Source organism: Ascaphus truei, chromosome 4, assembly GCF_040206685.1.
Source record: "Ascaphus truei isolate aAscTru1 chromosome 4, aAscTru1.hap1, whole genome shotgun sequence".
Classification (NCBI taxonomy): domain Eukaryota; kingdom Metazoa; phylum Chordata; class Amphibia; order Anura; family Ascaphidae; genus Ascaphus; species Ascaphus truei.
In genome coordinates, this window is record NC_134486.1 from 105,396,920 (window position 1) to 105,410,501 (window position 13,582).

At 43.0% G+C, this 13,582-nt stretch overlaps 1 protein-coding gene across 1 annotated transcript; it reads left to right on the forward strand.

The window, feature by feature from the left end:
- Window positions 1-6,217: 6,217 nt before the first annotated feature.
- On the forward strand, window positions 6,218-9,844 carry LOC142492277 (uncharacterized). The gene is made up of 4 exons (XM_075594948.1): window positions 6,218-6,351; window positions 7,208-7,261; window positions 8,914-9,459; window positions 9,713-9,844. Exons 3-4 carry the CDS (start codon window positions 8,932-8,934, stop codon window positions 9,842-9,844), a joined length of 660 nt encoding a protein of 219 aa, XP_075451063.1. The 5' UTR covers window positions 6,218-6,351; window positions 7,208-7,261; window positions 8,914-8,931.
- Window positions 9,845-13,582: the final 3,738 nt, after the last annotated feature.

Consider the following 13,582-nt stretch of genomic DNA (forward strand, 5'->3'; position numbering starts at 1 on the left):
TACAGTATTCTCCAGAGACCCTCCGCCCGCCATGAGTGTTCAAGAGCAGCCCGTTTTCCAAAAACCCAACAGAAGTTACGCGTATTTGATATGGGCCGCGATTAATGCAACAGATGATAAGATGGCAACAGTTGTTCAAATGTATCAGTATTTTATCGAAAACTATGACTTTTACAAATTTTCGCCAGCTCCTCATACATGGAAGCGTGCAATAAGGAAAAGGTTATGTAGCGATGCCTGTTTTTATCGTATTGAGCCACAATTTGTTGGAGGGTATTGGTGTGTATCACCGGCTTTATCCTGTATCTATGATCATGCAGATGGCAAAAAGCGAAGGGTCGTGTTAAAACCAACTGTAACCCCGGTCTCTTTTCAGCCCCAAAGATCCCCCATGTAGCTCTCCGAGGCTCTGCGGCACACCCAGCTAGCGGGGTCCGCCATGACAGGTTGCGCGAGCATGCACATTGGTCGCGAGGCACAGTAAGGATAGCGCACGCGGTCCCAATGCTAAAGACGTCCTGAGTGGACTACAATTCCCAGCAGCCTCTGGGGATTGCCCTTTCACCCACATCATGTGCAGCCAGCCAGCAAATAGGGTTTTGCAGCTTCTCCTGTTGAGGAAGGCTACAATGTTGCGGGGACCATGTTTGGCAGTTGAAGCTGGGAGCAGGAAGGGGAAGGAAGGGTGCAGGGAGCAAGTGGCTCCTACACCAGGTAAGGTTCCCCAGATCCCAGGCAGGCCCCAATCCCCACCAGGGTAGGGGGTAGGTACTGAGGGACGGCCCCTAGGTTAGGGACCCTGCCCTTAGGTGTGAGTGTGCAGTCTTGTCAGTGTCACGGCTGGTAGTGCTGTGAGTGCTGACAAGTAGGCACATTGTGTGTGTGCAGTGCAGTGTAGCTGCAGGTACCGATTGAGTGCAGTGCGGTTGCTGTAGGTACCGAATGAGTGCAGTGGTTGCTGCAAGTTCAGTGTGTGTGCAGTGCGGTTGCTGCAGGTACTGTGTGAGTGCAGTGTGTTTGCTGCAGGTTTAGGTTGAGTAGTCAGAGGGTATCTGGGAGGTGAAGAGAGAGGTAGTGTGGGTGCAGGGGATCAGTGACCCACCTGCATAGGACAGGCTACCCCGTAGGCCCCTAGGAGTGTTCCCTGAAGTCACCGAAGGTTGCTGTGCTGCAGGGACGGCCTATAGTAGTAGCGAGCATCACCCTTACTGTGTAGACAGCTAGGGACAAAGAGACAAGCGTGCGGAGCAGGTTGCTTGCGAGTCGTCTGGGACCAGATGGCTGGACATTAAGACCCAAGAGGTAGACCGTGATTAATCTGACCCTTTGCGAAGAGGTACTGGTCACCGCCGTGACCGGAAGGTACTATAACATCAAGTGCACCAACACCGGTCAACAGGCGCTGATCCCGCCTTAGGCTAAACTCTTTAGGAACACTGAGCGAGTGGTTAAAGAACTGAGCCTATACCATCACTTTAAAATATATAGACACAGTGTGTGGGGCACGCGGTGAAGGGACGGAGAAGTTACTCCTGATGAGTGGGCAGCCACTAAGGTTATACAGTTATAGTATAAGGTTATATGTGTTGGGTCATATTGCTATAATATAGAGTGATAAGGTTCCGTGCATTATCTTATAGTAAAACTGGTTGCATCATATATGTGTGTTGTTGTATTTCTTGCCCAGGCGAATCTCACATCATGGGGATCCTGAGTAAGTGGAGGCGCTGCACTAAGAAAGTGTATGAGTGTTACCCCAGGCTACCAGCTAGCGGAGGCTCAGATCTCCTGGAGCCGCAGGTGTTGTACAGCGACCAGTAGTTCCTTTGGGAGGGTTCAGAAAAAGGGCTACACAACTAAGAAACGACAGTCGCTGCCAAGCAATGCACCGGCACCGGCTTCCGATACCGGTCCCACCGTCAGTGACAACCCTGAGCCTGAGTCGGATTTTGCGTGCAGTTTCGATCAAGCTTGCATGTACCTACTGCTGCGGCACATCTGAGTCTAACACATCGCCGTTTGTTCCCTGGCTTTTCCTGGAATGCGACGCACTTCACCTGGCGCATGCCGCCTTCATTTTGCGTTCCCAGCCACGGGTCATGCGCGGCTGACACGCGGTTGAAACGTTTATTGAGAATGGTTCGGAATTAATAGGTTGCAATTCTTCGCGTGTCCGCCAGACGGCAGATATTCATGAATTGTAATGCGCATGCGCTTCAGTAATGTGTCAACTTGCAGGTGTTTCGTGTAAAAAAGATACCACAGTGTGCTATTGTAACTTGGCCTTGAGACTGAAGGAAGAGGTTGCAAAAATGTATCAATTGAGGCTTTTCATATTAAAGAAAGACAAAGACCAGTTTCGGTTACAGTATTCTCCAGAGACCCGCCGCCCGCCATGAGTGTTCAAGTGCAGCCCGCTTTCCAAAAACCCGACAGAAGTTACGCGTATTTGATATGGGCTGCGATTAATGCAACAGAGGATAAGATGGCAACAGTTGTTCAAATTTATCAGTATTTTATCGAAAACTATGACTTTTACAAATTTTCGCCAGCTCCTCATACGTGGAAGCGTGCAATAAGGAAAAGGTTATGTAGCGACCCCTGTTTTTATCATATTGAGCCACAATTTGTTGGAGGGTATTGGTGTGTAACACCGGCTTTTTCCTGTATCTATGATCATGATGACGGCAAAAGGCGAAGGGTTGTGTTAAAACCAACTAAGAAACGACAGTCGCTGCCAAGCAATGCACCAGCACCGGTTTCCAATGACGGTCCCGCAATCAGTGACAACCCTGAGCCTGAGCCGGATTTCGCGTACAGTCTCGATCAAGCTTGCAAGTACCTAAGCAATTTCCAGCCTCATCAGCTGACTACAGAAGGACTAGTCCCGCTGCAAACTATCGACGTGGATGATCAAGAACGCTGGACTGGCAGTGGACCGGCGCCGGCGCCAGCTGAATGGGAAATTCTATGGTGAGTATTGTTGCCGTATTATTTTCTGTGTTTTTTTTTTTTTGACAATACAGTATCAATATCGGTGCGATTCAAAAGTCAAGCGATTCTCCTGTAAGCAATATTATTGGCTGAGTGGCTTCTACAGTACTGTACTGCAGATACTGAACTACTGTATTGGTGGAACGCTAGGCGCATGCGCATTGGAACCTTCTTGAAACGCATACAGTATGCGTGTCATTACATCGACGGTAGGCGCATGCGCATGTGAACAGGAGACGCCCCCCGAGAAAATTATTGGTGGGACTGGCTGGGAACTTCTTTAGGGGGTTGACCATTACAGTAAAACCTTTCTTTTTGTTTTTCCTCAGAAAAGAAAACGGCTAATGGAGGGATTTCGATGGATAATATCGCTTTGTGTAACAATGCCTGCTGAATCGGATTTAAAAAGCCACGTACCGGAACTCACTGCTTCTCCTGAGCATCCACCTGTTTCTCCTTGGCCTCCTGCAGACGGCACACCAATTTAAGTATTGGGAAGCCAGCACCGGAGGGTGAGGGACCCCAACATAGCACAAAGGGTTGTTGAAGAGCAGACAACTACCAGGCAGGACTTCCATCATTACAAGTGGAGGCTTGGAATTCCTTAAACCCACCAGCCAGTGGAGAACATAAAGAGCTCAGGGAGCTTCACTGCTGACTGAACTATTCATGCAGATAAGCATTTCTTAGCCACTCTCTCTGAGTGCATTTACCATTGCTTTTTAATCTATTTGTTATTTGTTATTAAAGTGTGGCTATTTTCTGATGCTGCTGTTATATATATATATATATATATATATATATATATATATATATATAAATATTATATATATAATAGCCATTAAGACCAGCCTCACACTGATGATACCCATCAAGGTTGAAACATGTATGTGAGTAGGTCTAATGGCTTTGCATCTCATCCCAGCCTCTGTTTAAAAGCTGTGTTTAAAACAGCATGCATTGGCTTGAGGATTGGCTTGTGTAATACGAGCTTGAGACAAAAGGTGGCACTGAGTGCTCATTTGCATGTCATTTCCCAGAATCCCTTGCTGCAGTGGAAGTGCTGTATGCTGGGTGACAATGGGGAAAGACAGGGTTGCAGACCTGTCTAAGACATGCAAATGAACATACATTAATATTTACAGTTGCTTTATGCTTTACTGTGGAGGGTTTTTGTCACTTTTTTTACCCACCATAACCTTAATGACAGTATATATATATATATATATATATATTATCACATGGAAATATTACTGTGTGCAACCCTGCCTTTCACCATTATCGCCAGCTTCCACAGCAGCAAAGGGATTCTGGGAAATGACATGCAAATGAGCACAGAGTGCCACCTTTTGCTTAAAATCCATTTTGACATGGACCCCTATAAGCTTATGCTTGCTGCATTACACAGAGTCAGAGAAATGTTCTCCTACAGTACTGTCTCTTGTTCCGCGTGTAATGCTGTGGCGATGCAGATTAATTCTCCCTTTTAGCCCATGTCCCGTCTCACCTATTTAGTAGCAGCCTCCTGGGCAGTTCATGCACATGATGAGGTACACGACACTGCTGGAGGAACAGGTGAACCTTCCTCTGATTTTGTACTCCAGATTCTCGTGTGGTATTTGTATTGTGCCTGCTGTGTGTGTGTTTGTGCCTATATGTATATATGTATGTATCTTTTTATTCAGATGCCCAATACAGTTTTTCATGATTACTGAACCGAGTGCAGTCTTTCTTTACCGGACGAGAGAATGGTAATGTTGTTTTTCTATTATTTGAGACTTGCACCTGTCTATATGAACCAGTACATTGAGTGCAAGCTGTGATGTTTGTTTTTATATATATATATATATATAACAAAAAAGCAACACAAAATTATGTAGCGCTAAGGTGTAAATTAGTGATAATTAAATAAATAACCAATGTGATTGCTTAATTAATAATAGAGTGAATATTAAACTAAACTATATATACTGTAATATTACATTACAACAAACCATAATGTGACCAGTGATAAAGGATAAGTCCAAAGTAATGTTCCACTTGATGAAACAATCCAGAGAGGTAAAAGTCCCAAAGAAGATCCAGGGAGTATATTGCAGCTTCAGATATAAGTGGTATAGCCAACCACTAGGAATCTAAGAACAAAAAACAAACAGAAGCGCAAGCTCCATAGCATGTAACTGTTTAAACAATTGTGTACATTTATTAAAAACAGCAGCTCACAATGGCACAAATTTTCTAAAAGTCTGGTTACCATGGTTGGCCCAGACAGACATACCAGGGGTAGAAAGGGCCACGATTTGGCATTAATAGAGGCAAGTGCGTTCTCCCGTGAAGACGTTCCAGGAGGGCAGGGAGGACTGTAGGGACAACTTAGATACACTCATGCAATAAATTAATTATTACTTTTTGTTACCTCTGGAGTGGCCTGGCTCTTTCTTTTCTTCCTGCACGGAATATACAGGATATCCCTGGCTGTGCTTTATCTACGCTCTCTATCTAACTTCCTTGACCTACAACGGATGGATTGCATGCCGCTAACGACAAGAGTGCCCCTTGGGTAGCACAGGTAAAGTGCCGCAGTGCCTTATTTTATTCCTGTCTACCACGGACATTGTCCATTTATAAGTATTGTGCTGATTGGGTGCTATTATGTGTTATAGTTGTGTGTGTCAAGCCGACTCCACTAGTACACTTATTCCCACCAGTTCCTAATCAACATTATTAGGGGCACTCCATCGTGTTTTGGATTAACCCATTGTGGATTTATACACTTGGATAATCAATTTACAGGACTGGTTACAATTTTAGAGCATCACATCTACCTTGTTCCTTGTGACACAAAACAAGTTAACCCCCTGGCTGCCAGCAACGCAATGCATTGCAAAGCAATTCCAATGGGTCAGACATGAAGAAGGGATTTATGCTGTCTTTAAAGCTCATGTACTGTATGGGGACATATCCAAAGTATGCCAAGCCTGCTAACAATGCTCATACTATGCTAGAAATTACTCACAACAGTTACTAGCAAAGAAACACCCCAACAATCCCATTATTTTATTGGAGTAAAAGAAAAAAATACAAAATTGAGAAACACCCTGCCTTTGATTAAAGCAAACAATTTAACAAAAAGGCATTGAATCCTAAATACTTAATTACAAATGTTTGGAAAGGGATCCCATTGGTTCCTGAAAGGACTTGTCAATGATTGAATGGCTTCACTTTGTGTATAAAAGCAGCACCATCAGGCATAGCTGGTAGACCTGTTCCAGCCTAGATCTCCATCCCTACAGCAGAATATAACTAGAAGATCAATCATGCCTGGCTCAAAGGGTGGTGGATGCAAAGATTCTGACCGTAAGTAATTCTTTATGATAGTGAATAGGGTTACATGGAATTTACTAGTTGGTGCATCTGGTATACATGCAAAAGGCTGGACTGACTGGCAAAGAGATGTTCATAGCTGTACCTACAGTTGTTATTGCAAAGATATTGATTCTATTGGAAATTAAACAACTGTGGAAAGAGGATAGTTGTAATCTGTGCATAGTTCTTTATGGTGTTGCTGTTCTATTTAGCAGGGAGATGCTTAAAGATCATTTGAAAGTCAAGTAAACTGTTCTCAATGAATTATCATAAAGAGACTTTTTTCCTGAAATGGAAACTGTAAGTACAAGATGAACTGATTTTTTTTGCAGAAAATCATAGCTGCCAAGATTATTGTGAATAAATTAAAATCGGTTATTTAAAGAGAACCCAAGGAAATGTATAAATGTGTCTTGGTGAACAAAAAAAAGATAATTTTTTTTGCTTGCATCACATATATGAAACATGTAAACCAAGGCATTTTGTCTACATTTGAAGCAGATTGTTAAAATGTTGATATGTTAATGCAACTCAGAACTGCAGGGTGTTTGGAAGTAAGGAAAAGGAAAACATGAGGGGTATAAACACTGAATTGTGAAACGTAGCTTCTTCGTTTACTCTCCTCAAATCCCTCACTAATATGCACTCACCCTGACACATGGATGCATGACCTTTTCTATTGTTAACTTAATAAAAATGTACCCCATTCATCTACAGTAGGTTTTCAAAGCTTTTGTATGATTGGCCATTAGCTATTAGAAATTCAAGTTGTGTTTATGAGGTCCATAAAAACCATACAGGATTTGAACTTATCTGTCTCAGTGATATTCATTCTCTCTCATTTCAGCCTGTGCACCAGCTAAATCATGCAAGGACGCATGCCCTGCCCCAAAATGCCCAGGTAGGAAATTTTGCATGGTCAATCACATCTTAATCCGGTTGTTTACGGGAGGGCCTTTAACGCATTGAGCAGCAATATGCACAGTCACATTGCTTGGGGTATTTTCTCTTTACAGTACTAATAAATTATAAAACAATGCATTAATACATTAATTTTATTACTATAGGGGAAACACCAGTCATTTTAAACAGGAGCATAAAATGGAAAGGAAAGAATGACTGTAGAGACCATGATGATGTGTGTTATGGATAAAGTTGATTAAGGAAAAAACTGCTCATTTGAACCAGCAATCTCCTTCACATCACTGCCTCCTCCTTGTCTGTAATTGTACAAGAGGGGTTTGCCTTTTTCCAAAATGGCTCTTTTCTAAAACTGAAATAGCAATACATTTCACAATAACTTATATACAATAAGGGTGGGCACCCACACTGGTGTTTTAGTTTTTGTTCTAAAACTTTAAAACAAACTTTTTTTAAGAGATGGGCAAAACTGGGAGTATGAAATCAGAGTAAGATCTGTAGAATGATTGGCCTAGATTATTATGATACTGTTTAGATGGAGATACATGGAAAATATATTGTAATATTGTGAAATCCTTTTTTAACAATCCAGTCTTGATTAAAGAGTGGCAAAACTTGGTGTGTGAAATCAGAAACTACCAGAATTTTACATTTCAAAACAAAATAGAAAACTAAAACCAAATCCCTTCAGATTTTTCAAACCTACAGTAGACCTAAAAATGATTTAGAACCAAACCCAGAAAACCAGACAAAGAGCCATCTGTACTGTGGGGTTACCAGTGGAGTTGAAAACTAATGGTGTCCCTTGCCATTTTTAAATTACGGGTATCAGTTATATTATTATAGTTTCGTAATCATTATTATAATTGTATACTTATTTTAAGCATATTTTCATTTTGTTGTGCTATATATGTTTTTCCCTGCTTATTTTGAAATCTGTTCATAATTTGGTGAAAATATAAAACCAAAAACATATAGATTGTAGGCAGAACCAGAAGCAAAACACAAAATGTATTATAACCAAAACCACATTCAAAACCAATTTTTATTAAGCCTGTTAATGATTGTCATCATACCTTCTAACAATCTTCACATCAGTAGTATGATCATAATACAGTTCTGAATTCGATGTCACTTTGCTTGATCAGAGTAAGACCTATAGAAATATTGGCCTACATTATTATCATACTGTTAAGATGAAGATACATGGAAAATATGCCCAATTGATGTCAACTTCCATAGACTAAGTTCTTAAGATTTGGGGAGTTTAGAATCAGAAGGCAATTTTAAAGGAAAACTACGTATTTACACCGGTGAAACTCAATAGACATTTATGGGTCCCCTGATACTAGAAATCAGTGAGACCGACTTCAAATGATACTGACTATGAATAAATCAGACCTGACAGATCTGTGAAAATTTCCAGTACATCAGAGTTTAATATTTTCTGTGCGCTTCTGTGTCCCTCCTTTTAGTGTCAAATTAATAAAAGTCCCTCAATGTGGGGGATTTTTTGTTTTAAATAACCTGTCTTTGTATGATCTGATATTTTTTTTAATGCCATTCCCTTCATTAAAAAGTAATCAATGTATCTCAGCCATTCCTTCAAATTTTACCTCTATTTCTCATCAGAACCTTGCCATCAAGGTCATGGAGGTAGCAGCGGTGGAGGTGGTGGAGGTGGAGGTCACGGAGGTGGAGGTCACGGAGGTCAAAGCAGTGGAGGTCATGGAGGTGGAGGTGACGGAGGTGGAGGTCACGGGTGTCAAAGCAGTGGAGGTCACGGAGGTCAAAGCGGTGGAGGTGATGGAGGTCAAAGCAGTGGAGGTCATGGAGGAGGAGGTCACGGAGGTGGAGGTGACGGAGGCGGAGGTCATGGGTGTAAAAGCAGCGGCGGTCATGGAGGTGGAGGTGACGGAGGCGGAGGTGGAGGTCACGGAGGTCATGGGTGTAAAAGCAGCGGAGGTGGTGGAGGTGACGGAGGCGGAGGTGGAGGTCACGGAGGTCATGGGTGTAAAAGCAGTGGAGGTGGTGGAGGTGGAGGTGACGGAGGCGGATGTGGTGGTCACGGAGGTCATGGGTGTAAAAGCAGTGGAGGTGGAGGTGATGGAGGTGGAGGTGGAGGTCACGGAGGTCATGGGTGTAAAAGCAGTGGTGGTCATGGAGGTGGAGGTGGAGGTGATGGAGACGGAGGTGGAGGTCACGGAGGTGGATGTGGAGTCAAGAAGTAATCCCTTTGAATCCATATTAAGTGTGCTGACCGAAAGGATTTTCTCTATCATTCTGTTAACTCTCTTTACATTACTTCTTAAGAGATCAGCAATTACAAACCCCTTTAAAATGTCTGGTTACACATTAAAATAAACTTATGAAACAATTTGCTGCCTGATTTGTGCTGTAGATTTTTTTAAATGTATATTTTCACTTACAGTTTTTAAAGGAAAGGTATAGTAGAGCCAGTAGCACTGCAGAGAATGCGATGTTACTACAAGATTACAACAGAGGGCTCCCTGTTATATACAGATCTTATGAACAGCTAAAGTTTTTCATTCCAAGTCATTAAATGTTTTCATGTGAGTTATAGGAATTTAAATGCATCCGCTAGAAATTAGACATCTAAAAGAGGAGCACAAATCATATCAAACTCTAGCAAAATACACACAGATACCCAGCAAGCTCTAAGGAGCCCCAAATTAACCACATAAGATATATGTATATGTATATACCATACTTAGTTAAGTTTATGGTGGGTAAAAAAAGTGAGAAAAACCCTCCACAGCAAAGCATATAGCAAATGGAAATATTACTGTATGCTCATTTGCATGTCTTAGTCAGGTCTGCAACCCCACTTTTCACCATTATCACCCCGCATGAAAAATAAATTGCAATTCTGGCGCTAGTAGGAAATGGAATAAAATACCAATTGATAAAGTCCAATGATTTGTGTATCAGTCTTTCACAATGGATTACAGTCACACAACGAGTAACATTGTTGCCTTGATATTCCTAAAGAAGATGAAGAGAACACACAGCCATTGCGCAGTACCACTGTCAGGATGTGCTCACCACAAACGAGACGGGACCGCGGTGCTGAGGTGGGAAATGTTATTACGCCACTCACAGCCACGAGGGCACATCTTGATTGAAGAGTGGTCTGGGATTCCGGGATCGGGGTAGGAGAGGTACTGCACCGACACACTTTATTCGAGCAAATACCCAGTATGTACCTGGCAGATACCTGGAATGCGCCGCTCCTCACCTCTGACAAGCCCCGTTGCGTTTGCCTTCCCAGCCTGGGTTCATGCCTGGCTGACGGGCGGCTGATCTGTTAAATGATAATGATTAGGATTTAATAGGCTGCAATGCTTCGCATGTCTACCAGATGGCATAAATTCATGAATTGTAATGCAGTATATATATATATATACTGTGCAGTATTGCAGCCAGCGGGAATAAAATGCTTCAATACCTGGCTGGAAAATAACCCAATGCACTCGGGCAGAAAACAGTCACAAACCTCAATACACCCGGGTATACCCGAATTCGTGGGACTAGCCGAGCTCGAATAAAGTGTGTCGCCAGTGTACGGATGGTAGAGGGTGCGGTAGCCAAGTCCAGGGTTAGAGAGAGAGACGTTGTCGTTTACCGTAAGCCAGAATCAGGATGCCAGAGATGAGGTGAGTCGTGATGCCGTATGCTGAGTTCGGGATGCCAGAGGTGCAGGAAGACGTAGCAGAAGCCGGTCCGGTACACGAGGTAATCTGTGAAACAGAACTAGGGAGGCAGAGAGTGATGAGAACAACTGGTTCTATGCTCAGCCGACGAGTTAATGAAACTGGAGGGTATATGTAGGTACGAGGAACCAATGGCCGAGTAGCAAGGTGGGGGTGTGTAAATGGGCCAGGCTGAGACAGGGATAGGTCTAAATGAGTTCCTGGAGGAGGAGCTATAAATCCTAGAAGAATTGGTGAATTGTATTGTGGCATTGGAAAAGCGTACTGTGTCTTTAAAAGGTTGGTGCGCCCCTGTGTGGCCGCGCCTCCGTGTGGCAGCGCTTGTGGATGCGTGCGCGGTCCCGCGCCCTGAACCGATGGCAGAAGAGTAGACCTGACGTGCGCGCGCGTATGAAAGGAGCGGAGCTCGGCGCATGAGGGAGACATCCATGTGAGCCGCGGGAGCCCGAGACAGAGCCGCGGGTGAGTGAGGAGCATGCCTTGGGCGGCGTGACTCCTGCCTCCTTACAATCACAAAGATGTTTGAATCCCTTTTCCCAGAAAAAAGCCTACTTACAAGATAGCAGGCTTGTAAATTCGGTGGATCGAATCTGTGCTTGCTTCAAGGCGTTCTTACACCAGAGCCCTCATGATGTATTTCCAGTCTTCTGTCCCGAAACCCTCCGTTGACAAACACACCACAGATCATCCATCCGATATGAATGAGAGAAAAGACCAAATGGTGCAATATTGCTACAAAGAATACTTTTACTCACACACAATTAAAACTCTGGTAGGACACACTTACAATGTATCTTACCTTTAAAAATAACACTATTATGCCGTCCGCTACATGAGACAATACCCGACCGGCTGAAGTAGCGCTGGATCGGCGTCCTCCGTCTCTGCTCGTGGCCACGGGTGTTCGGACGCTTCCCAATGACGTCACTGCTCCTCTCCGGTGTAGTCTCACGCAGTAGATTGAAAATCTCTTAGGCTCCGCCCTACGCGTTTCATAACCGCCCGGTTACTTCTTCAGGGATTTGGAGCCATACTCTATTGCTTCCCCTTATATACCTCCTTAATTGACTATTAACCCTTTCCTTGCTGGGCTAAGTTGATTCTTAGTCTAATTGACAGTGTGTACTATATCTTTGATTATAGACATGCACAAGGGTCATATACTGACAATATTGCGTGCAATATTGTAATATTTCCATTTGCTATATGCTTTGCTGTGGAGGGGTTTTGTCACATTTTTTACCCACCATAACTTAACTAAGTATGGTAAAACCTATCCCTTGCTTCATTTTTGCATAGCCAGTATAACCAACCCCACACTGATGAGACCCATTAAGGTTGAAACACTCTGTCTGTGGGTGGGTTTGCTGGCTGTGCATCTTAACCCTGGCTCTCCTCAAAGCTGTGACGATGCAGCAAGCTTAAGCCTATAGGGAACCATGTTTATGGTTTTGAAGCAAAAGGTGGCACTGTGTGCTCATTTGCATGTCATTTCCCAGAATCCATTGCTGCAGTGGAAGTGCTGTGTGCTGGGTGATAATGGTGAAAGGCAGGGTTGCAGACCTGTCTAAGACATGTAAATAAGCATACAGTAATATTTCCATTTGCTATGTATGTATTTATGTATGTATGTATATATGTGTGAGTGTGTAAATGTTTATGTGTCAATTGCTGCTACTGGGAGTGGCTAAATGTATACAACAAAAAATAAAGAAGCCCAAAGCTTCATCCAATATGACAAAAATATACAGTGAAATACCTATATACCTCTTGAAAAAAGGGTTGTTTAGTTAAACCGTTTGACCAAAGCATTTTAAGACTGCAAGGCATGACCATATATTGCAGGTCCTATCACTAACTGATTACAATTCTTATTTACCTCTATAGTTAGAGGAAGAATGATTGCATTGGATCTGTCCCAACCAGCTGCATGATAAAAGAACTGCTTACTTGAAAAGTGGGGAGTGGGGAGGGGCGAGCTTAAACCCTGAGAGGGAGGAGCCACTAACCTCCAAAACAGCTGAGACCAGCTTGATAAAGTTAATAAACACACAGATACCCTGCAAGCTCTAAGAAACCTCCCAAATTACCACATTTTATATATATATATATATATATATATATATATATATATATATATATATATATATGTGTGTGTATATATATATATGTATATAAGTCAAACAATATGAATACTGTTGCGGCGCATCTGAGTCTAACACATCGCCGGTTTTTCCCTGGCTTTTTCCTGGAAGGAGACTCACTTCACCTGGAGCATGCCGCATTCATTTTGCGTTCTCAGCCACGGGTCATGCGCGGTTGACGCGTGGTTGATGCGTTTATTGAGAATGGTTCGGATTTAATACAGTAGGTTCCAATTCTTCGCGTGTCCGCCAGATGGCAGATATTCATGAATTGTAATACGCATGCCCTTCAGTCGATTTGCAGGTGTTTCGTTTAAAAAAGATACCACAGTGTGCTATTGTAACTTGGCCTTGAGACTGAAGGAAGAGGTTGCAAAAATGTATCAATTTAGGCTTTTCATATTAAAGAAAGATAAAGACCAG

Coding starts and splice junctions, on each gene's coding strand:
- LOC142492277 (XM_075594948.1), top strand. CDS start 8,932: ATGGAGGTAGCAGCGGTGGAGGTGGTGGAGGTGGAGGTCACGGAGGTG. Junction 9,460..9,712: donor TCATGGAGGTGGAGGTGGAG/GTGATGGAGACG, acceptor TTTCACTTACAG/TTTTTAAAGGAAAGGTATAG.